The sequence below is a fragment of the Squalius cephalus genome, assembly GCF_949319135.1.
Source record: "Squalius cephalus genome assembly, chromosome: 2".
NCBI classification, from domain to species: Eukaryota; Metazoa; Chordata; class Actinopteri; order Cypriniformes; family Leuciscidae; genus Squalius; species Squalius cephalus.
The window spans coordinates 4,875,431-4,901,797 of NC_137123.1; the positions used below are offsets into that span (position 1 = coordinate 4,875,431).

Here is a 26,367-nt window from a genome sequence, read left to right on the forward strand (position 1 = left end):
AAATGTGTTTGAATTGAAAGACATAATAAAGTACATTATTTATATATTTATATATATATATATATATATATATATATATATATATATATATATATACTAAAATATTTGTTATTTGGACATTGGATGTGCCTTATTTAGAATTTTAAACCTGTGTGTATTTTTATGATAGCAATAACTGTAAAGGGACTATTGTAATGGGGTAAATCAAATGTAGGCTAATATACTGTCAATTACTAAGCTCAGATTCATCTTACCAGTTAAAATTTATACTCTGCTTTTGTAATTATGACCGCCGCTAGCGTAGCTAGCGAAAGCGGTCATATAGGGATTGTCAAAGTTTTTTTTTTTTTTTCCCGTCACCTTACTGAATTTTTCGTCAACGATACCAGGGACACCGAAGCACCGGGGAACATGAAATTTGGTGGGCATGTAGCCCCACTAGACTTCTAAGGAAAAATTTCGTTTGGTCCCCGGGGGCCACTCCCCCCCCGCGCTGGGCCCCCCCAAACCCATAAAAATGCAGTTTTTCCTAAATAACTACCTGAACCGTGGCACCGAGGATGAAGAAATTTTTATGGTAATATGTAGGGCCCACTCTTAAGGGCCCACATCAACCTAGCCCATAATCACTCATTTGTGATTTGCGCCCCTCCCATAAAAAATGAAAATGCAATATTATTCTGCTTTAATCGCCCCTATCTTCAGCGGAGATGTTCAGAACTGCACCATATTTCATGTGTATGATTAACTTGACATCCTCTGGGGGTATCCTCTGCTAAGTTTTGTAGAATTTCATCCATGGGGGGGGGGTATAAAATAAATTCATTTATGTGCACATTTAGTGACTGTACACTCATCGGCCTGTAGATGGTGCTGTTGAGCAAAGGGTTGCTGGTTTAGGATGATACTGTCACACACACACATGCAGGAATGCAAACAAATGCAAGCATGCACACACACTGACATCCACACGCACAGACACACACCCATACACACACATACAAATCCACATGCACAGACACACAAACACACACGCGCACACATACATACACGCACAGACACACACACACACACACACAGACACACACATACACAAACACACACACACACACACACACACACACACACACACACACACACACACACACACACAGACAGACATGCACATACTATTACTTTTTTTAGGTATATACATAAACACGCAATACAGCCAAATTACTCCACGTCATTTATTTTTGTGGAAATCCAGTGCAGGCCTGAGCGGCGGTCATATTTTGTACGCGATGCGGTACATCTAGTTATTTATTTTTAATTTTGTGATTTTAACTTCTGCTTTACAAAGCTTTTTTCAGATTGTGTTCTAATGTTCTTCTAATCATAAACATGTACTACAGCTGCCAAACAAAACCAGAGAGAAATGTATTCATAAATCTTTAAAACAATCTAATTAAATCTTGGGCACAAAACATTCAGCCAGTAAAAAAACCTGTAGTATATATATTGTATTTGGGCCTATCTATCTATCTATCTATCTATATATATATATATATATATATATATATATATATATATATATATAGGTCTATATTGTCTAATTTATCATTGTAGCCTTATTTAAGTTGATTTTCTGTATACTGTGTATTTATTTTTGGACTAATAGTGGTTAATAAAGTCCAATAATGGTATGAGAGAGTGTCAGTGGTAATATCATTGTGTTCCTATTGGTCAGTGTTAGAGGATCTGTGTAACAACTGAGGCTTAGCCTGACAGTTAGCCTGCCCTGGACCAGGCTAGTTTCCCAGCATAAGTTGCCAGGGTAACTGAGTTTGAACTATTTTAAGTTTGCTTTATGAAACCGAATCTACCAAAAATAAGCCTGACTAACCGAAATAAGCCTGGCTTATACTCTAATCTTGGTTTATGGAACAGCCCCCTGATCTCATTTCACTTTAGCTTTCTTTGCTGCTGCAAATGTGTTTGACAAACACACTGTCACAGCGGCCAAAAAAGACAAAATATATAATACGAGTTAAGAGCCCAACTAATGTAAACACTAATCACTCTTATGGTGATTTCAAATGAAACACATTAGAGTTAAACCTCTGTTAATTCTCAATAAAACTTCTGTAGACGTCTGCCAGAAATAAAGTCAGTCTGGTTAGTAATAAGTGAAGCTGGTAATGCTGTTTGTGGAGTTGTTTAATCCTCCTCTGCTAAGATCTTCACAGATGTAATGTCTTCTTTTCTCTTCAGTTGATTTCATCTGAGGCTGTGGCTGAAATTACTCCATATTTAATATACACAGATTATTTTGGCTACGATAAGGTCCAGTTCTGGTTTATTTCTTTACTCTTGGCTGACATGTGGCATTGCTATGCAGAGGTGTAAAGTCCAGGTTCAGAAAGTAAAAGTCCTCCTCAGTATTTTGTTCCAATCACCTGGATTTGCTAATTCAGCAGGAGAGAGAACTAATTAGTGAAATCAGATGACTGAGTTTATGGGTGGAATAAACATATGGCAAGGACTTTTACTCTTTGGCCCTGGATTACCCACCTCTGTCCTCGACACATGAGCAAGACAACAGCAAATTATTGAAAAAAAAAAAAAAATGAGAAGATATCTGGACCTGACAACTCGAAATACAGAGAGAAAATTCTTTGTTAAAAAGTTGTATGAGAAAAGTGAAGGTAAGACTTTATTAGTGAAATTTATATAAATATTAGATGCAGTCATGGGTTAATTAGTATGCAATTATTAGATAATTCATAATATTTATTTATGTTTTAAAAACCTGATCTGTATGAACCGGAAATTGCATTTTAGTACAATACTAATAAAATCATTAAAAAACAAAGTAAAAAAAAAAAAAAATCTATATTTGACAAAGTTCCAATTAGGGCTTAAACTAGATTTAAGTACATTTAATTGTTTACTATATATTTGTATTTTAGAGTTTAATAAATCAATTTCTGATTTAGCGATATTGGGATCTATTCAAACTGATCAATTCTGAAGCTTCACTAATATTTGACTGTATACAGATTTTTGTTATACAGAAATGAAATGGCATAAGGGGAGTAAAGGGTGACTTAAATGCTATATTTTTGCATGACCTAACCATTTGCATATATTTGTTAATGTCATGATTCCAGTCTTCTGTTAGCCTTTCTTAAGGTCTGTTAAGTGTTCTCTGTTCTCCTTGTTTCTGTGTTAATTGTGTCCTATGGCAATGGCTGTGTTTGTTTCCCTGTTGCACAGGTGTGTCTTGTTAACTTGTTAAAGGGTTAGTTCACCCAAAAATGAAAATTCTGTCAGTAATTACTCACCCATATGTTGTTCCAACCCCGTAAGACTTTCATTCATCTTCTGAACAAAATTTAAGATATTTTGATTAAATCTGAGACTAAATCCCTCCTTCAAAGGCTTCTATGTAATTTAATTCTGCCGGCCCAGAAAAGTTGTTAAAACTTAACAGGGCTTAAATAGGCTCCCCTTCCAAAGTTTTAAGACAAATACATTTACAAGAACTGTACAGTAAACATTGTGTGATCTGCACTTCCTGAATGTGTTTCCAGCAGCAGTCTCTCTGATCCGACTCATTCCCCTTCAGTAAAGCTCAACCTTTGTCTGAGACACACCCTTATAGTTTAATGACAACTTTCCTCATGTCTTCCAGTGGGTTGAGCTGCTGGATCTATAAAATCTGTACGAAGTTCTAGAGATCTTTATTGCCTTCTCATCTGAGCTTTTAACAACCCACAAAAAGAAGACAAAAGAGAAGATGCAAACACACAAAAAAACTCTCTCTGATCTCAGGAAAAATCTTCAAGATCTAAAAAAGTCATATGAAGAAATTGAAGGTAAGGAAAGACATGTACACAACTCACTGTCATATGATAATGTGCATATATAATTTACTGAAGTTCATGTGATACATCTATCTCCTGCTCCTATATTTGTGTTTAGAGTAAAATGCATCTGTTACATATGATTTACAAACCAAGGGAAAAGAAGTTCAGCACAAGATTATTGTTCAAGTAGTAGTGAACCAAATAAAAGCATACCCACTCACAAAAATGGGTCAGCTGCTATCAAGGCCAATTCCGTTAAGAAGGGACCTCCTTTCCCAGGCGTGAGGGTCATTTAGGCATCTGTGACCCGAGTTGTGGAACCTCCATCTATGGCCTCTTAACGGGAAACTTCACGTCTTTCCCAAGAGGTCTCTGAGATGAATATGAGGCGAAGGCACTCTTGGTGTTCAGCTCGGGATGTAGACCCCTTTTCTTGTGAGATCCCTCATGTACTTGCATTCCTACAGGAGCTGTTGGACAGCGGACGCACCCCGTCCATGCTCAAAGTATACGCACCAACTATCACGGCGTACTATGTTTCTATTGCTGGCAAGTCAGTTGGGAAATACGACCTGGTGGTCAGATTTCTCAGAGGAGGTTTAACCTCCTCTCCCCAACACAGTCTCATAAAAGACCCAAAGCTCCTCTTATAGGACGTATTTTAAGTCCCTATCTCTCTAGGAGCCTGCTATGGGGCCTTTGGCATCAAGCACCCCGGGATACGGACTTGCAGGACGGCCTTCCGTTCTGCACTAGTAACACAACATTTTGCAGTACATTCCTCATAAGCATCAGAAAACATTGATGCAATGCGAGTTAATTGATTGTAAGGCAAATTTCCAGTTACTAACGTAGCTAGGGAACGATAACGGGAACGAGCAATGTGTAGCTTGCTGTGCTACTGAGCCTACGAGAGTCGACGCTGCCGCTCCTCGGTCGAAAAATTCTGACTAAAATGGCTTTTAGAGCTCAAATAGGCAGTTGGCCCCGCCCATTTTGATGGGAAGAAAAGCCATTTGTCTGTGCAGGTGCAAAGACATGAACCAATCAGGCTTCAGTATTCTGAGAAAAACGGGAGCTTTCCCCATAAGCGTCAGAAAACACTGATGCAATGCTCATTCCCATCATCTCAGGGAACCAAGGTTACAGTACGTTAGTAACCCGAAGTGATTTTACACTGAGGATATAAAATGTCATGCTTTTCCAGAGCCTGAGAAACAACAGTCATGGGAGATTATTACGGATGAATTGCAAGACATCTTGAAGAAATGCTCCTTAGACTTTTCAAAAGAACAAATGAAGGTAAACTAACTACTCATTTAACATTTCTGCTTATGTTGAGTCACGAAATGCATCGAATGTTAGTGCGATGAACTGGTACGTTTTGTATCCTGTAGATCTTCAACGACCCCATTCATGGTCACATTGCGCTGCACCCCCTGCTGGTGAAGATCACAGATACACCTCAGTTTCAGAGACTTCGACACATCAAACAACTCGGAGGAAAATATCTGGTGTATCCGGGAGCTTCTCACAATCGCTTCGAACACTCACTTGGGTGAAATATTATTATATTCAGATAATTTTTTTTTAGATTAAGTAATTATGTTTAAATTAATAATTTGAGAGATTTAAAGTTAATATTTAAATAATTTGACTACATTTAAACATTCACAGTTCTCTGATGTTGTTGATGTTTTTACATGGCATGCAAGGAAACAAATAAAAATACTTTTGCTATTCAGTGTTCTTGGTATAAACTGTGGTGGTGTGTGTGTGTGTGTGTTAGAGTGGCGTATTTAGCTGGTTGTCTGGTCAAGACTCTTCATGACAATCAGCCAGAGCTCAGAATCACCAAACAGGATTTCCTGTGTCTTCAGATCGCTGGACTGTGTCACGACTTGGGTGAGTAGCACTAATGCACATGGAAAGTAAAAGTAATCCCCTATTCAGTGTTTTGTGTGTTTTGTATTTGTCATGGAGTCTAAACTCACCCAAACCCTTGTCAAATCGAGCATTGATTTAGGATAACCATACGTAGAATTATCCAGTTTCTCTTTATTTTTTAGGTCATGGTCCACTTTCCCATGTATTTGATGGTCTGGTTATTCCTAAAGCAAAAACAATGAAAAAAATAAGAGGTAAGTGTCTGTGGACATGCACATTTCTTACTCATGTTACTGTTACATTTGGACATGGAGAACTCAAGCCATGTATGTCTGGGAAATGAGCCTGAAAGAGTTTATTAATGTGCATAACATGACTTACAATCCACATGATACCTTGCTTCTTTTTTTCTTAGGCTTGCCTGATGACATCCCTGAGAAGTGGAAGGTGAGAATGGACACATTGCTCACACACACTCAGTGCCGCTGGTTTCTGTAATATATGTATTTATGATTTCATCTGTCTTTGTGTCTTTACTGCAGCATGAGCAGATGTCAGTGCTGATGTTTGATGACATTGTGAAGAGTTTGACGACTGAGAATAAGAATGTGTTGAAAGAGCACGGACTGGATGATAAAGACGTCACCTTCATTAAAGAGTTAATCGAAGGGGCAAAAGATTCAGTTGCTGAGGTTCATACTGATACTTCATCTGTTATTGATGTGTTAGCATGAATGAAGCCTCATTTACACTCAGCCTTTGCTTTTATTTTCAGTGGACATACGAGGGTAGAACTGAAGACAAATCCTTCCTGTATGAGATTGTGGCAAACAAACAGAACGGCATTGATGTGGACAAATGGGACTATTTCGCACGGTACATATTATTAGGCATTTTGCACAGATGGGACTATGATTTAGAATCTATTATAACTTTGAGCCAAATTATCCTCTCATTTATATATCCTTTTTATATTTCTATTTAATGTTTATTTCTCAGAGACTGTCATCACCTCGGCATTCGAAACAGCTTTGACCATCAGCGTCTGCTGAAGTTCGCTCGAGTCTGTGACGTGAACGGGAGAAATCACATCTGCTTTAGAGACAAGGTGCATGATTCAATTATCACACACTATGATTACTAATCAAAGACACACACATACTGAATGTATGATGTACTGAATATATTCAAGATTCATCTACTCTGATTCATCTACTGTTTTATATTTATATTCTCTGCTTAAAACTTCAGGTAAAAAGTGACATTAGCTCTTGAATGTGAACACTGCATTATGGGAACTGGATCTGTGACTCTGGTGTTTGTATGTCTAACAGGAGGCAGATAATGTTTATGACATGTTTCGCACTCGATACACACTCCATCGCCAGGCCTACCAGCACAAGATCTGCAACATCATTGAAGAGATGTGAGTCTTTCTGTTTGCAGTGAATATGAGATTTCACAATATTTAATCTGTTGCATGACTTATTCTTCTAACACAAATTCAGCATTAGACACTAACTCTAATGTGTTAGGTTTGCAGAAGCGCTCATATTAGCTGATTGTGATCTTCATGAAGGGAAACCTGAAGATATGCTGAAGATTTCTGAAGCCATAAAGACAGCAGAGGAATACAGCAAACTCACAGGTCAGCTCAAAGAACAGGTGAAAAACATGTAAACTCAAAGCTAAAAGAGCTAAAGATATACCGGATTACCATAAACCAGGATAAACATATTCTCTCTTTGAAAAATGTGGTTATGTGTCTCAGGACATGTGAAATAACATGTATAATAATGAATCTTCTGTTGTTCAGATGAGATCTTTGAGCAGATCTCATCCTCCACTGCTGATAATCTAAAGAAATCCAGAAACATCCTGAACAAGATCGTCAGGAGAAAACTGCCAAAGTTTGTGGGAGAAGCTCGTCTGACTGAGAAAAACATGTCAAAGGTTGAAGAGAAACTGAAAAACAGTGATGTACTGTTTGATTAACCCTTTAAAACTGACAAACTCTCTCAAATCTGCAAATTAAGGAACAGCTGACAGAATCATGGAAAGCCGCAGTGCAGAAGTACAAACCCACTGACCCGACTGTGTCTCTGAACGCTGAAGAATTACCAGTTTATGTAAGTTATTTCAGAGCTGATTTACATACTTAAACCAGATAACATGTGTTTAGTGACTAAGATGCATGTTTTTACACTGAAATAAAACAGAATTGTTTAGTGAATCTCATGTTCTCACAAGCTCAGGTGGTTGATCTGGATCACGGCATGAAGGACAAAAACCCCATTGAATCCATCAATTTCTACAGCAAGAGGAATCCCAACCAAGCTTCAACCATTAAAGATTATCAGGTACTCATGACACTCAAACTGTTTTATTTCAGTTTTCAAATATTATCAGGTATTCGTGACACTCAAACTGTTTTATTTCAGATCAAGTCAAGTCACCTTTATTTATATAGCGCTTTTTACAATACAGATTGTATCAAAGCAGCTTCACATTCATAACATGAAAATAATACAACAAAGTTTGTTTCTAGAAGAAAATTGCATCCTCGTCCACCCTAAATAAGGCAGATCAATAATATTGTTGAATATTAAATGTCAAATGTCCCCAACTAAGCAAGCCAAAAGAAAGACAGAATGGAGAAAAAACCTTGGGAGAACCCAGGCTCAATCGGGGGCCAGTTCTCCTCTGGCCAACGAGCGAACAGTGTATGATTATGATCCAGGCAGCGTTACAGGTCAGAAGTCAGATTGGTCGTGTCGATGAGGCCTTCACAGGGCTGATGAGGCTGGCACTTCAGGGATGCGTCATGGTTGGGTCCAGGTGCAGAGCCACCATCTGATCTGGATACGCCCGGGGTCCACCTCACTTCAGTAAACGGAGAGACTAGTTGACACTTCAGGACTGCGTTGTCGTCGCGTCCAGGTGCATGTCCTTCATCTGATCTGGATACGGCCTGGATCCGGCAGACTGCGGTAAACCTCGGTATAAACAGAGAGACTAATATTAACATAGACACCATTCTTCTTATGATGTAACAAGTACATCAGGATTTATAGGAAGTGTTCCCGGTTCCGGCTGGCCTAATCTATGCAGCCTAATATGGAATAATAATTTACTCTATGATTGAGTCTCTTTATAAAACTCATTGTGTGTGATATTTGTCTTGTGTTGACAGTTGTCCAGTTTCCTCCCAAAGAAGTTTAATGAAGAGCTTGTCAGAGTTTATTACAGAAGAACTGATGATCAGACAGCTGAAGATAAGATGGAGGAGAAGGAGGAGATGAAGAAGAAGGAGGAGGAAGAGAAGAAGAAGTTGGAAGAGACGAAGAAGGTGGAAGAGGCTGAGAAGTGCTTTAAGAAGTGGTGTAAAGACAACTTTGGACTCCATTAATGTGTGTATGATTTATGATATCCAAAGTTTATGGCTGCAGAGTCAGTTTGTTTAAAGGTACACTGTGTAATTTTAAGTATTTTATTAGCTAAAATCAATGTCCTTAATCATAAATATGTCCTCATTGGTGTAAAATTACCTCTGCCAATGATCTGACTTATCCTCGTGAGCGATGAATTTCTTATCTTTATTTACACTGGACGGGTAAGTCCATGGAGGTTTCCTTGTCATTCCGCCATCTTGAAAAACTATAATAGCAGAGAGGGACAAAAAGCACTAGCCTACCTCAATGCCTTTCCACAACGTGTTTTCGTTCAGAGCCAGCGTCACGTGACTGAAACCAGCTGAAGTGGACAAGGAGATCAGTGAGAGGCGTTTGTCACTGCCCCGGCACATTTGAAAGGCTGCACTGCACGGTACTTCATAATGCAGGATCATACTTATGCCGAGCCACAGGAGAAGGAATCCTCGTCGTCAAAAAAGCCTCTTCCTCTTCCTCTCCCTACCGCTGAATCCCCTGATGATGATATCTAACAATGCACGTTCATCGAAAAATAAACAAAGAAAGAATGTATCACTACTAATTAGCATAGTTCATGCTTTTTACAGTCTGTGATTCATACTGTAACATTCGTTTGTTCGTTGTGTGTCAAGTTGCAGTTTATTTTAAACGAACCTCATCACCCAAAAGAAAACTCGATGAAGTGCTATTGGAAGACATGTTGTCATAGCTTCTTGGTACATAACGGCGACCGTAGTTGCAACACTCATTTGAAAAAGCGAGGCGCTGGAGAGCACTATTCATTTGAATGCAAAATACAATTTCACCTCTAGATGGGAGAAATACACAGTGCACCTTTACTGAATGAACTACTGAGACACTTTATTATCAAGGAGGTGGAAGATCATTTATGTCTATGCTATTGAAGAGACATACAGATTATGAAAGTATAATGGAATTTTTTTTTAAATCAAGGTGTGTTCATTATATAACGGGAATTGCATTTTTATTCAGTCAGAGGAAGAAATTGTCATTGATTTATGAAGCAAAGCCAATCACGGCATTTAAAACAACAGAGCCAGTTTAATAAGAGCCGGTTATCTTTCATCTCATGCAATTTCAGGGGAAATGAGTGTGAATTATGAAAACAAATGTGCTTTTAAACTTCATGTTTAAGCTTTCAGTGTTTCACCACACATCAAAAATACGTCTATAGTTGAACAGTGATTCACTCTATTATTTAATAAATTTCATTTTGTTCAATTTTGTTGATTTTTTTCTGCTGCAAATATTCTCTTTTTACCGTGAATGGAAAATAAATATGTGTTTAACACACTTTTGGAAACAGAAACAACATTTTGTGTTTGTCATTTTTTTATATTTTTTTTCTCAAGAATAATCTTGGAAACAAAGAAAAAAAAGGACAATATGAGCAATTAATCTGCATATTAACAAAAACTAAATTTGTTCTTTACTTCTATTTATATATTTTCGAAGAGTTGTTTCTACACCCATACCTTCTTAAAATAGTATACATTTATTCATAATATTTTATTTATTAATTACATGTCTGCACTTAATAAACATTAATTCATAGTTTTTTGGTTAGTTCTCTTAAAATTTTTAACATTTACGTTTAAATTTTAAACACAATTTCTCTATTTTTATAATGAAAATAGTATGAATGCAGATTTTATAAAAGATTTTAACTTATAAAAGATGAAAAGTAATTTAAAGTATTTAAAACTGTAAAATGATGAGTTTATTATAGAGCTATTATAGTTTTAATTAATATTTTATTTTATTTTTATAATTCCAGTTTTCCTTTTAATTTTAGTTCAAAGTTTTAGTAATTTTACATTTTTGACATTTTAGTATTATTATTGTTTTTTTGTTGTGTTATGTTGCGGGTCAATTTGACCCGTTTAGATTTTATAGTTGTTGGAAATACTGGTTAACCTATGTTTTTTTTCTTGATATTTTGTGACTTTTTCTCATTTATCAGCATGAACATGCATGCAAAGTTTCAACATGCTGGTGTTTTTTGACATATACAAACAAAATTACTATCACCTTCGTGATGTTCGCAGGTCAATTTGACCCGCATATTTTAACGCTCTAAGGCAACTGTACGGACCCAAAATAATAACATTTCTTGGTTATACTTTGTTATTTTTTTATTACCTTATGAAGCTAAAAATTGAGGTTTTCCATACTTACCCAGTCAACACGTTGATCTCACAGTGATCTCTCCATATGACCACAATGTGAGTTCACAGTGAGCTAAAAGTGTAACCGCACTGTGCACTCACTGTGTGCTCATATTATGGACACAATGTGAGTCACCCCAGCTAGAAATGTAATTGGACATGGATGGACACAAATTGTAAGTTACCATTAAGGTGATGGGTGTTTGCTTTAGTTGGGCTCTCCCAGCTGGCATTCGACTGACCTTAAACGTTTAAATGTGGTTGAAATAATGTCAGTTTATGGAAAAACATTAATTCAACGTCAAAACAATGTGAACACCAAATGGTTGAAATGGTGTTGTTAACTCACTGTGGATTCAACATAGAAATATAAATAAAATTTGAGTTGTACGTCAAATCAACATTATTTTTACAACCATGACTTTTAAACATTTTGTTGAAATATATCAGTAGAAAAATAACGTTGTTCCAACATCCAAACAATGCTGATCAATTAACTGTTGAAAAAGTGTTGATACATGAATAATGATACAACGTTGAAAGATCAACTCTGAATTAAACGTTTGTTAAGTAACATTAATTCAACGTCAAAACAACGTTGAACACTAAATGGTTGAAGTGGTGTTGTTAACTCACTACGGATTCAACATAGAAATAAAAATAAATTTTTTAGTTGTACGTCAAATCAACATTATTTTTTTACAACCATGACTTTTAAACATTTTGTTGAAATATATCAATAGAAAAATAACGTTGTTCCAACATCCAAACAATGCTGATCAATTAACTGTTGAAAAAGTGTTGATACATGAATAATAATACAACGTTGAAAGATCAACTCTGAATTAAACGTTTGTTGAGTCGTGATAAAAGTGCTTTCTAACGTTACATCTTTTTTAAAAAATTTTTTTATTGCATAACACATTTGTTACATTTTGCCGAAAAAAGAAATTGATCTTGTAATACATCATTTAGATACAATTCATGTTTTCATAAGGAATAAAAAATAAAAATAAATCAGCCAAAAGAGAATTGAGACGCTTTCTACATCTCCTGGCATACTTTGAGAGCAACTCCAGTCTGATTGATCATTTTGGAATATCGTTCAACACAAGAGCTTGATTGGAGGACGGCGGTTGTCCATCACACAACTGTGATTCTATTGGCTCTGACGGTTCCAGACAACACCCGATTGTGCATGCGCGAAGTGGGTCTGTGTCGTCATCGTCAGGCAGATTCTGACCTGGACGGGTTCGGAATGAATTTGGTGGTAACATCTCAAACGGTAAGCAAAGTTTTTGAAGTCACATTTTATAACTAGAAAATTCCTAAATAAATGTTGTGTGTGCCTGACTCTGTCACATATATTAATATGGGCGTCGTGACGTCATACTTGGCGTGGCGGCCATGTTGATGGCCTCGTGAATGTAAACATACAGCAAGTCGAACGAGGAGAAACAGAGTAGGGAGAAGAAAAGAAAGAAAAAAGATGCTAGAATCCCGAAAAGGATGTGGAATTTACCGGGATACGTTAAATGGGGAAACCAGGGACCAGTATGTGGACAAATTTTCCTGTAAAATATCCCGTATTTTAATACCTTACTCTCATAACATTAATGTTAGCCCTTCCATCGGACCTGTCAGTCTCTGCACTGTTGTCCTGTTTCTACCCCCTTGCCCTTTCAGCGAAACAGATGTTTTCAAAGCATCGTTTTGCTTACTTGAAGTCAACCTTAGCGTGATATTGGCCTTTTTAAGATAACAGCGTGGTTGTTGTGAGAGCACGATTTCATGCCAATCTGTAAGCAAAGTCACGTTAGACCTAGCTTCACAACTCGCATAGTTAATGCTGCAGTTTTGTAGTACGAATTTTTGCTGTCAGCAGAGGGATAGCAACAGAAAGATGAATGTTGAAATTTTCATTTTTCGGGATATTTTATAGGAAAATACTACACGGGAAGACAGCGGGAAAAGAGCTCTGCTGGAACAAGTTATGAAGTGAAGCCGGCAAACACTGAAGAAGAGCTTGAAGCTTTAGAGAATCGCTTGGAGGACAAGAATGAGGGAGTAGAACTGGTAAGTTTTAAATAATTAATCTTGTAAAGTGCTGGCAAAGTTTCATTATGACAATTGGCTTGTTCACTTTGGTGACCACTACACACTCCTCGTCCTCATCATGTGCCTGCTTTGTGGAGGTCTGACTCTGACCACATTTTCTGGTTATAATTTTAATTTCTTGTTTCTTGTTCTTTTCCGAGTAAACATCTGAAGATGTTGGGAGGCGTTGATGCTGCAGACCATGTGAAGAAGTCAATGGCTGCGTAAGTAACTTTATGTTCCTTTTTTGCATTAGTTTACAGTGATGTTCCCTGTCATATACTGTCATGCACTCCCCCCACACACCCACTTACTCACTCTCTGCTACATTTTCATAATGAACTTGATTGCAATATAATATTCTAATATAAATCTGTTTAACCATGGCAGAACTATGACAAATAAAATGATGGCCATAATGAGCCTCAGAGGAAGAAGTGGGAAGGTTGCCTTCATGAAGACCCGTCTCTACAAAATAATCTGTGGTGAGTTTGCTTTAACATAGTAGTTTTGTAACAGTGTTTTAAATAATTGAATATAGTAAGCAGAATAATAATTCATAAGAAATGAAGAAATCATTTTAGTTGGAGGACTCTACAGAGCATGCTCAAATATTATATACAGTACTCCATTCTGGGCTCTAGACTAACTTCTCTACCGGCAGCACTGGTTACTACCAACTGCCTTTTGTTGCTTGCCCAAGCACATGATTATCAATGACCTTGCACATTGATCAATACTAATTTATATACTTGAAACATTGGCAATTCCACACAAGTTGATATTTGCAAAATATTTTAATTTGAGAGGTTAATGTTTGCTAATACTGATCTGTTTCCCCCCCCCTCATCAGATGCTGTCTTGAGCTCATTTGATACAACTACAACAAAAGCAGACGAATACATGGCCAAATACTTGAAATATGCAGCAGAGAGGATAGGTGGCGGTGGCAGAAAGAAGTAACAAGAAGGGAAGATTTAACCAGCCGTGTTCAATGTTGCCCAATGTTTGGGCCGTTTTTCTAAAGGTTAAAGTTCGACACGTGTAAAATTATGTTGTGTGAAATGTTGGCACACTTGCAGCCATGCAATAAAGCATGTTTCTTACGTCAGTGAAATGTCTTTATTAATCTTCTTCCTGGTCTTGCTTTGACCAATTGGCTTCTTCCTAGCTGACTGTTCAACGTTGATTAGATTGACGTTGTAATGACATTGCTATTTCAACGTTGATTAGATTTTCAAAATCTAAACTAAAATCAATATTGATTCAACGTTGGCGAATTCACCTATGTTGAGAAACGTGACGTTGGAATGACATTGCTATTTCAACGTTGATTAGATTGACGTTGGAATGACGTTGCTATTTCAACGTTGATTAGATTTGCAAAATCTAAACAAAATCCAACGGTTATCCAACACTGACACCTGACGTTGATTCAACGCTGACTCTACGTTAAAATGCCAGCTGGGTCTAGACCATTAAATGTTTACTTTAATATTTACTGTTGTTTGACTGCTGTTATTGATTTATAACAGTTAAATGAACAAAGTAAAATGTTATCTTATAGTGTTGGTTATGTTTTGACATAATCATGCTGTGATCTGAAAAAGGAAACTTATTGAGATAGTTTGGTTTAACTTGTTAGCTGCAGTTTAGTGATTTTTCAACCTATGATTATCAGTACTTTACTTATAATTCAAAATATTTAATACACATTGTTCTGATCAAAAGACATTCAGATAAATTCATTTAAAACACAGACATCAATAATCAGCCTGTGAATCTCAACAATGGTGACAATAATAAAGCATGTTGCAGTGGCTGCCACCAATCACAACTCATTAATGGCTCCCATCATGCATTGCGGTATGTGTGTGAAAGTCTCACTAATGACACTGATTTGCGACGCGGATGGATAAGAGCGCTCTCTTCCTGGTTGCGGGGACTCTTATTTTGACGGAACGCAGCTCATTCGGTGGAGTGCTTCAGAGTGCGCGCGCGCCGCGATCCAGTCTTGCATCAGCCGTCATCTTCAGTGAGAACGAGCCGTGAAATTCCCTGACTAAATGCAGTTTTGATCTTCATTATGTTCCTTTGAGTGTTTAAAGTTGTGTGCGTCCAGAGAGAAAACCACACATTCATATGCTGACACTTCTAAGGACATAAAGCAAAGCCCATTAGGATCTGGCTTCTCCTCTTCACCTGCTTGTATAAATAAATCGGTTGAACTGGATTCCTTCTCCGACTTTGGTGTTCTTACCGGCACACCCGGACCAGCTTCACCTCATTAGCAACAGCTAGCACCTTACAGTCCTTAGCCCCTCAGCTACAGTATGAATAAATTATTATCTGAATTGTCTATGTAATTTACTTTTCCTAATTGAATATTCTGCTCCTCACCATTGTTGAGATGCATAGACTGAATCTTGACATCTGTGTGTGCCTAAAATTATGATTTTTTTTTAACAACTTTTAAGAAATCCTTTATATTATATCTAAAATTCTGGGCATTTATGCAGATTCACTAACCAATAACATAAATCGAAGTCAGAAAGAAGGATTTGAATGAGTTCAGTGATCAAGTTCAAATGATGATTGTCATAACATAACCAACACCATCAGATCACTTGTTTCTTTGTTCAACTGGTGATTATAATTCAGAAACAACAGACAAACAAAATCTAAAGTTAATAATATATGGGTCTAGAGTCCAACTAAAGCAACCATTGATCGTCATAACGGTAACTTACAATTTGTGATTTTCTCCTTCAGTGATTCTGCTTGTTAACATCAGGTGTCTTCAATAATGTTCAATCATCACTAAATTCAACATGTAAACCTCTTAAACATAATTTCTAAACATCGAAACTTCCCGCTATAACTGTCTAAGAATGTTAGGGGGGATAATGTTCTATCAATGTCATCACTAAACATTGAAATGTTTATAGAGAGTGTTATCCGACCTTTTAGGAGAACATTCTGGTTACAAAAATAAAATTAGCTACAGAAAATATTACAAGAACATAACATAATGCTCTCAAAACATTCATAGAACAATAACATTTCTAGCTGGGATGAGCTCATATTGTGGTCATAGTTTGAGCACACAGTGAGAGCGCTGTGAGGTTACACTTTTAGATCACTGTGAACTCAGATTGCTGACGTTGTGACCACATGGTGACATCACTGTGAGATCATAGTGTTGACTGGGTATTTCAATACAGAAAAATATTTTGTCAGTCACAGATGGTAAAAATTACCTATCATTTATTTTTTCAAGCTACCTGAAATAATATTAAATCTTTTTTTTTTTCTTGATATTTTGTGACTTTTTCGCATTTATCATCATGAATATGCATGCAAAGTTTCAACATGCAACATTTTTTTTTTGGCATAAACAAACAAATTTACTATTACGTTTGTGATGTTCGCAGGTCAATTTGACCATAGGCAGCTATTCAAAAGCAACTGTACAGACACAAAATAAAAACATTTATTTTATGTATGTCAGTGCATCAACTCCAGTTCTAAAGTGTATCTAAAAGTGCTCTAACCCAAACCAAACACACTTGAAAAAGCTAAATCATGGTGTTCAGAATTAATTGCAAATTACAAATGAAAATCTTTGACAGACACAGATAGTAAAATAAGGTCTCATTTATATATTCAAGATATCTGAAATATCTTGAGACTTCGACATAGACAGCAGGAAAAATTAGCTCAGATTAATTGATTAATTGTTCAGTTATGATGTTCTAAGCAAAAAAAAAAAAAAAAAAAAGCTATATGCAAATATATATATATATATAATGTATATTCAAATTTGGTCAAAACAAAACAGTTTTAAAAAATGGTTAAAAAACATTTTCATTAAATCATATCTTCAGATATATATTTTTTGGAATATTTGACAAATGTTGACATTAAAAGTTTACAGTTTGAACCTGAATCTTTGTTGTTTTTCATAGTGTGATTTTTGAGGAATTGTATTGAATTCATTGCGGGTCAATTTGACCCGGACCTTAAGGGGAGTGCACAGAATTCCAACATACCACGAGGGTTAAGTTTTTTAGTTTGAGTTATTTTAGTACATCAAGATAAACTAAATGAAAATGAGAAATTCAGCCTTTGGCAACTAGCTAAAATAAAATAAGATAATGTTTATTTTAATTCATGTGCAGAAAATGTTTGTTCATGGCTTTAGTTTTAGGGAACTATAATAACCTTTGGCCAGTAGTAACACCTCAAATGCACTATTTTATTTATACATTCATGTTCATTTTAATCTAAAAACTTAGTGTTGAAATATCAAGTTAATGGACATGTTCTATTTTAGTGTTTTCTCTTCATTAATAAGCACTTGTCATGTTTGCAGTTGTGGTATATGTGTGCTGTTTTGGCAGTATTTCCACAGATGATCAGATGAATTATTGTGTGATTTCCTCCAGAGAGCAGCAGAGGACTCGACTACTCTGTGCTTGCATTCCCCTGATTCATTCTTTCACATCAGTTTCAGTTCAGTTTGCATTTGTTGGTTAAAGGCAACAGTCTTCTGAGTCTCGATGAATGAAGGATAAAGCTACAATAGAGGCCTGTAAAAATCCCTTCATAGAGCCTTTACACACAGCCAGTGCTTTTGAGTTTGTGTTTATGTGAATATATGGATGTTTCTGAATTGTGCTTAGCTGTCACATGCCTGTCCTGTCTTGTGCTGCACATGGGTGTTTTGTTATTTTGGGCCATGTGCTCGTGTTATTGTCTGATCCCTCCCCCTTGTTATCTGATTATTGTTTGAGTTCATCCACCTGTTCCCTCCTGATTAGTTTCCCTTTATAAGTTCCCTCTTGTTTGCAGTCTGTGTCGGTACATTGTCTTTTGTTTCCTGTTCCCCGAGATCTTCCAGATTGTTCTTGTTCTGTTATTATTTTTGTATTTACTTCGTTCTGTTTTCCCCTTCGTGGGTTTTGTTTTGTGTTTTTGTTAATAAATACTTATTTTTCTCCAGCGTTTGAGTCCTCACACCTTTTGTTCTTAGTCTGCCGTGACATTAGCATAAATATGGACGTTTGGGGTTATTTCTTTCATTTGTGTACAAAACACAAAAACAGGTATAACTGAAATATTTCTCAATACTTCTTTTCTCAAAATGATTCTGAAATTGGACATTGAATTTAAAACAGTGCTTTAAAACCTTTTAGTAGCTCAATCTTTGTGAAATCAGCTTCACATTTTGTATAAATATATACAAATATACTGTACGTCTGTAATTTTATAGCAATTTTAGTCCAAATTATTTTTTGAAATATTTTTTGTATTAAACAGAAATGTTTTAGTTCAGCACTTATTTTACAGTAAACTTACACTCCTATTTTGTAAGTGTCTTTAGAGAACAACTCTAGATCTGCATTCATGAACTACAACTGTTTAAGTTAACAGGTGACAGTTTACAGGTTAAACAGCTGTATAGTTTGTATGACTTTCAAGTTTTTACTTTTTGAATCTCAACAACGGTGACATGCTTCATGCTGCAATGCATGCTGGGAGAAACCACAGTATAAAACTCCCAGCATGCAGCACCATTGTTGAAAATCATATGCTGACTCTTGATGTCTGAATTGATCTCTATAGATTTATTTTCCCTACATTATATTTAAAATTAAAATTCAGAATATTTGATCTGTAGTAGGAAAGTGTCTTCAATACTGTTCAATCATCACTAAATTACTCACTTAATCATCTGATTAACTCTAACTTATACTTTAAAACCCTGCTGTTAGTTCCCATATAAACACAGTTCAAGTTCATTTTATTTCTATAGCACATTCACAACAGCCACTAGGCTGACCAAAGTGCTTTCCAGAACAACCAGAGAGATAATATGACATTATACCTGCATAACAACACATAAAACACAAATAAAAGCAGCAAAGCAGAGAGATGTTATATTTAACTCCGGGGACTTCTACAACATCCACATTTGATTAATTAATGTGCACTGCGTGCTATCAGTAGTTTGACAGAGAAAGGTTTGTCTGATCCGCTGGTCACTGTATGTATTTCTGAGGAAACATGCAAACACTGTCAGTCCTGCAGAACACTGATATCCATATTTTAGATCAGGTACAGAGACGAAGCTGTGAGGACACTGGATCTGTGACAGAATAAATCAGCTGATCTTTTTCTGTCCTTCATGTCTTTGGCACTTTACAATTACTGTCTGTTCTGAACACAAAGCAGAAGAGCTCCACATCATTCAATATCCAAACATTTGCATCAGAGATTCAAGGCATTTGTCTATTTTATTCAGGGTTCCTACGCAGTTTGGAAAAATATGGAAAAATATTTGTGTTTCCTTTTTCCCCTATACCATTTTCTAAAATATAAAACATAAGAATTTCTAAAAAAATAAATGTATCATTCAAGCTGAGTGATTTCATGTCAAAAGTGTAGTGATCGTTTAGTGATCGTCAAACACGACTGAATGAATTCAAGGTTCACATTTTCATTACACAAATCTGTTTATATTTAAGAGTCTTCTCTGACCTTCAGTAAATGAATGTGTGTGTGCCACTCAAACCCACAACAGATAAAGGAGTGAACGATCATTTCATTCAGACTGTACTTTCCTGTTTGGTGATCATTCAACATCAAACCATGATTACAGCGTCAACCCGATGTGTCGCAGGTGAATATATGTCATCACTACATTGACAACAAATATATAACCCATATAAATTCATTAGACAATACATGAGATCAGTGAATCTGAAACCTCTAGATGATGATTGTGATCATTAACAAACAGCCACTGTCATCTGATCCTGTTTTCTTTCAGCTTTATGTATCTTAAAGACACAGCTATCACAGCCAAATAAAATCTATTGTTCAAGGGTCAAGAGCCCAACTAAAGCAAACACTGTGAAAACAATAAAGCAAACATCCAATGAAACAATAAAATGACATCTAAACCTCTTTTTTCTATACTATCTTCTAAACTATATTATATACTATTTTACTATATCTAAACTATTCAATGTATTCAATAAAACATCAACATCAAAATCTATGTTAATTTTCAACAAGAACTTTTGTAAATGTATGAAAACAAATTAGGTTTGTAAACTGGTTTCACACTCAGTGTTGCTGGAAGTCAGTTAGTTCTTGTGTTTCTCTTTTTTCTGTTCTTGTTTCTCTGTCCTTCAGTGATTCTGCTTATCAGGTGTTCATCAGTTTCTCAATTCACTCACTTTTTTTCATTCACTGTCAAGTGGACTATATTGGTGAACTAATGTAGGGAATAGTGAATGAGGGTATAGGGTGTGATTGGGAAAACAGCCTCTGAGTGTCGACTTTGAGCACTGTTAATTCACAGTATATTCCTGTAGGCTACTTTCTTGAAAACTACAAATATAACCCAGAATGCATTGTTTTCTAAGGTATATTACTGTTTTAATGGAAAATGGTATGATATTGTCAGAATTTGCTTTTCTGATATTGCTTTTTTAAAAGCAAGGGTTAACAGTGCAGGTAATAATATTAATACAATGAAAACACTTTTTTTTTGTGCAAATTTGTATGCAAATCTCTAGAGATAGATCAATGTTCTAATGAATAAAGACAGTTTATATATAGTGTTGAATCTTCTAATACTAATTATAAGTTGATAACAAACGATAGCTTATTAATTAGCCTACATTACTTTGCATGAAAAACAGCACTATTTCGTTATCAAGAGAGCGCTCAATCTCTATAGGCAGAGCTTTTCCTTCTAAATATATTGAAATTGAGTGTATAACCCACAGTTAAACTTATGATCTCTGATGTTGTTTTGAGTGTTTTAGACAATTATGTAAAGCAACTATAATGAATAAACATTTTTTGTTTGACTTAACTGAGGCGTGATTAGTCATGTGTCATATTATCTTTAATTTTAATTGTCATTTTTATTGATGAAAATGATTATCTATTAGAATGGTATAAAAATTGATATACACAAAATGGAATGGCATTACGTCTATGGGAAATTAAACTAATTTCCAAACTAATTGAGGAGGAAGAGATTAAATGATCATGTCGCACAACCTATGATCAACTTGATGAACACCTGCTGTTAACAAGCATAATCACTGAAGAAAAGAGAAACACTAGAACAGAAAATAGAGAAACACAAGAACTACAACTGACTTCCAGCCATTACACATTACTACACTTATTATTAACCAGTATGACTTTATTTCTGTTTAATTTAACTGAAAATGTTTGGTTTGAAGTTACCATTATGGAGATCAGTGTTTGCTTTAGTTGGGTTGCTGACCCTTGTTTTTTCTTGCTGCTTGAACTGTGTTTTTGCAAATCACTCTTGCACACACGCACGGGATTCAATGTTGTGCTGAATTTATCCAGCTTTTCTTTGAGAGGGTCTGATGGTCCAGGGGTGGCAGTCAGAATTTGAGGGTTTATGGGAGTATAAATATGGCCATATTAATGTATTTCACTGCTCTTTTCTGATTTTGCAGAATACACTGACCCCATTTATATACCCCTGAGATGTAATGTGAAGTGTGGGAGCGAGCTGATGCCTGCATACGGCGCACAGACCCAACCTGATGTCAGAGCTCAACATAACCCTCAGGACTTCCATTGTAACGTGTCAAAGTTCAAAATTAATCAATGAACATATTATACTCACGAGGTCATAGCCATTCCAATTATCCAATTATACCCAAGGTCAAAGGTGACACTCTGAATCATTCACTCATATCATTATCATCATCATCATCAAGTATCTGACATCATCTGATCACATGTTCTCTTACTGTTCTTGCCATAACAAACAGTTTCAGCAGCCAGAGAAAAACTAACATTAAAACATCAAGAGTCAAACTGACCAACTAAAGCAAACACATAACTAATTTCAATAATGATGTTGGAGCCTGAGATCCGATGTTTACACGTCAATTCAATTTTCATTTTCAACCAAAATGTGACGTCTGAGTGATGTTGGAGTCCATGTCCAATAACATTTCTAGCTGGGGTGAATAATATTGTGGCCATAATATGAGCACACAGTGAGTGCACTGTGAGGTTACACTTTTAGCTCACTGTGAACTCACATTGTGATCATATGGAGAGATCACTGTGAGATCAACGTGTTGAATGGGAATGCAGTCCCATGTTGATATATAGTGTTTATAAAATTTGCTGAAGCAGAATGTCATCAAATTGCCTTTATTTTCACATCCATGTTTCCATCATTGAATTCTAGCAGAAACTTTCACCCAGGGAGACTTAAGCATATTCCTGACACGAGAGAGTTTATGGAGGTTAAATGAGTCAAACATCACACTCATTTATATTTACATGTGTTTTATATTTACATTTACATGTGTTTTATATTTACATTTACATGTGTTTGTTTATTCGTTTAAAGGTGCCGTAGAATGGATTGTTTTATTATTTTATAATGTTTCCTGGGGTGCCCTTATAATGTTAGTATGTTTTTTAGATCAAAATTTGTTATAATTTAGAAATAAAAGGCATATTTCCTAGCCTGATTTCATCCTCTGATTTGAACACTCTGTTTGAAGGGGCGTGTCTGCTGAGAGACTTCAGTGTTGTTGCCCACTGCTGTGATTGGCTGACATGCTTGCATATGAAATATCTGGCATTACATGTGGAGCTATCTGGAAAACTTTTACTATTACAGCTTTTATACGTTTTTACTATTACAACTATCGGGATTAACGAACCATGAGAAGTTTTTTAAGTATTTAGATCTATTCCAGCATTGAGCAGATGACAGCCTGTTGATCGCGTGAATGAAGATCTTATCACTGCAACGCGATTTACTGATGCATAAACAGTGTTGAACGACTTCGAGAGAAAGATTATCTGTCTGAACTTGAACAATTACACATCAGAAATTCACATAACCCACTGGTTCTCCAGAGGCTCGGATGAAGGAGCTAAAAAAATACTTTTGTGTTCATTTGTACATCCAAACACTGAGCAACTGCCATGCTTCGTTCGCTCGTTTGCAAGCCACGATGTCTCTCAAGGAAAAAAACAATATCGCGCTGGATCTAGATAACACAGTGTAAATTATCGTTAATAAAATCACTACTTACCGCTTGCGGGAATATAACGTTAGTTGAAATTGCCCCCTTCGTCCGTTTGAGACGCCGAGAGAAGCCTGGCTGCTTGATATTGTTCCAGGTTAGAAAAACAGTCCGTGGTGAAATGGGCAGAGCAACTAACAACTTCGAATTAAACTGTAGCGGTATCAGATTATAGATAGATCTGCCATTTGCCCTATGATCCTCGCTTGTTTCTTCACCTGCAGAACTTCTGATGATTCGGCTGCGCAGTTTCGCCTGGCACTGAACATGGGCTGGCATATGCAAATTTTTAGAGGCGTACATATTAATGATCCCAACTGTTGCGTCACAGTCGGTGTTATGTGGAGATTCGCCTGTTTTTCAGGGGTGTTTTTCAAAAACGAGATTTAAATAAGAAAGAGACAACTATGGTGTTTGAGACTCACTGTATGTCATGTCCATGTACTGAACTCTTGTTATTTAACTATGCCAAGATAAATTCAATTTCACATTCTAGGGCACCTTTAACAAGTTTTTTTCTAGCCAACGTAACTTACAAATGAGGACAAATGCAAACGGCAGTGATTCACTGGAAGGAGAATAAACCATTGAAGCGCTGCAATATTATGTCTTAACTTTTGCACAATACTTTATTTTTTTATTTTCTTTCTTTATCAGTTTACTGACAACTAGATTTTCTCTTTTTTTTACTCTCATAAATTACACAATAGTCAATACAAAGCCTGGAGTGATTGTGAAAAGTGAAAGTTTGTATGAAACAACTTATTTGCTTGTCATGAGATCACATTGCAGTGCTTACATGGATCAGTCCTTATTCATGTTCAGTTTGTGTGTGATCCTGATAGAACAAAACAGCCAAACCTTTTACAAACAACACTTAGATCTCATCTCTAATGCCAAGCCCTATAGACACACACCAGTGTATTGATGAAATTAACAATTGGAAGTGCATGGGAATATTGCTGGCTTCAAAGAAGCATACAATACAATGCAAACATCAAATTATTTTGTTTTTATATGAACTGATATCATTTTGCATTCAGTTTTGTATATTTGATTATCTCACAATTGTTTTCTGTCTTCAATAACTCCTGCAAATATCCTTTCATTTTTGATTTATATGCATTTGGTTTTCTTTCCAGTTTCCTTTGTTATTTTATCAACCAGGAGCACATTTCTATACCCTAACCAACACTTTTAACAGTATAATACAGCTGTAAAGTGTTTCATCTTCACTCTAAAATCCAACAAAACAAACACTTTTTTAGTTAACTTTACTTAATGTCTGAACTTAAAGGGTAACTAAACCCTAAAACAACTTTTTTTAGTTAATGATCTGTAAGACTGGGGCTTTATTAATGCTGTTCATTGATTCAAGTAATTTTTTTGACATTTGTGTTTAAAGTGTTTAATTCTACAAAATATGGTGTAAAACCGTCTGAGTGCTGCCCTCTTAGGTTGAACGGTGGCTACTGCAGTTGAATTTTCTTACTGAAAGTTGTGGTACCCTCTGACATCAGAGAGCACCAGCTAACCACGGCCTTGCCTACAGAGAGATGCGTCTCAGATGCACGGATTGTTTAGTCCTCCTCTGCTGAGATCTTCACAGATTTAATGTCTTCTTTTCTCTTCAGTTGATTTAATCTAAGGCTGTGTCTGAAGTCAGTTGTAGTTCTTGTGTTTCTCTTTCTTTCAGTGATTCTGCTTGTTAACAGCAGGTGTTCATCAGTAATGCTCCATCATCACTTAATTAATCACTTAATTAACTTCAACACTGCGTCAGTGTTACTTTAACACTCTGTAGAGTGGAACCATATGTGCTCTGAGCAGTGTTAATTTAACACTGGGGATTTTGCTATGTATGGAAATTAATGTATTTTTGAGGAAACATACAAACACTGTCAGTCCTGCAGGACACTGATATCCATATTTTAGATCAGATACAGAGATGAAGCTGTGAGGACACTGGATCTGTGACAGAATAAATCAGCTGATCTTTATCTCTCCTTCATGTCTTTGTCACTTTACAATTACTGTCTGTTCTGAACACAAAGCAGAAGACGCTCCACATCATTCAATATTCAAACATTTGCATCAGAGATTCAAGGCATTTTTCTATTTTATTCAGGGTTCCTACGTAGTTTGGAAAATTATTTGTGTTTCCAGACTTTTCCCTGTATTCAGTTTTTCTAAAATATAAAATTCTAAAATATAAAAATAATAATATATAAAATATAAGAATTTCTAAAAAAATAAATGTATCATTCAAGCTGAGTGATTTCATGTCAAAAGTGTAGTGATCGTTTAGTGATGGTCAAACACGACTGAATGAATTCAAGGTTCACATTTTCATTACACAAATCTGTTTATATTTAAGAGTCTTCTTTGACCTTCAGTAAATGAATGTGTGTGTGTCACTCAGACCAGCAACAGATAAAGGAGTGAACGATCATTTCATTCAGACTGTGTATTTTGTTTTTCAGGACATCGCCTGTCACATCTACTATCAAGACACACCTGACATGAACTAGGAACAATAATTTAAAAGGAAATATATTAAACATGAAAAAACAGTACCAACCATGAACCCAGAAAACCTGTTACAAGCACAGCTTTTTTCCAGAAGTACTTGGATCTATAAATGCTTAGGTGTAGTGGAAAAGTCATTATCACAGTGTTATATAACTACTGTATCACTGCTGTCATGTCTCTTCTTTTGACTCAGAAGAAGATATTTTGAGTAATGTTTGTGTTGAAACACAGAATAAAGGAGGTTATTCAGATGTGAAAATGA

At 36.0% G+C, this 26,367-nt stretch overlaps 1 protein-coding gene across 1 annotated transcript in view; it reads left to right on the forward strand.

The window, feature by feature from the left end:
* The window catches only part of LOC307154466 (uncharacterized protein), a 138,212-nt gene that overhangs the window by 7,720 nt on the left and 104,125 nt on the right, over positions 1 to 26,367 (forward strand). The window contains exons 2-10 of the mRNA XM_079864438.1: positions 3,677 to 3,860; positions 5,059 to 5,153; positions 5,249 to 5,409; positions 5,641 to 5,756; positions 5,921 to 5,992; positions 6,154 to 6,185; positions 6,281 to 6,430; positions 6,514 to 6,614; positions 6,738 to 6,846. Coding sequence (XP_079720564.1) covers positions 3,782 to 3,860; positions 5,059 to 5,153; positions 5,249 to 5,409; positions 5,641 to 5,756; positions 5,921 to 5,992; positions 6,154 to 6,185; positions 6,281 to 6,430; positions 6,514 to 6,614; positions 6,738 to 6,846 — 915 coding nt within the window. The 5' untranslated portion in view covers positions 3,677 to 3,781. The remainder of the gene's footprint in view (positions 1 to 3,676; positions 3,861 to 5,058; positions 5,154 to 5,248; positions 5,410 to 5,640; positions 5,757 to 5,920; positions 5,993 to 6,153; positions 6,186 to 6,280; positions 6,431 to 6,513; positions 6,615 to 6,737; positions 6,847 to 26,367) is intronic.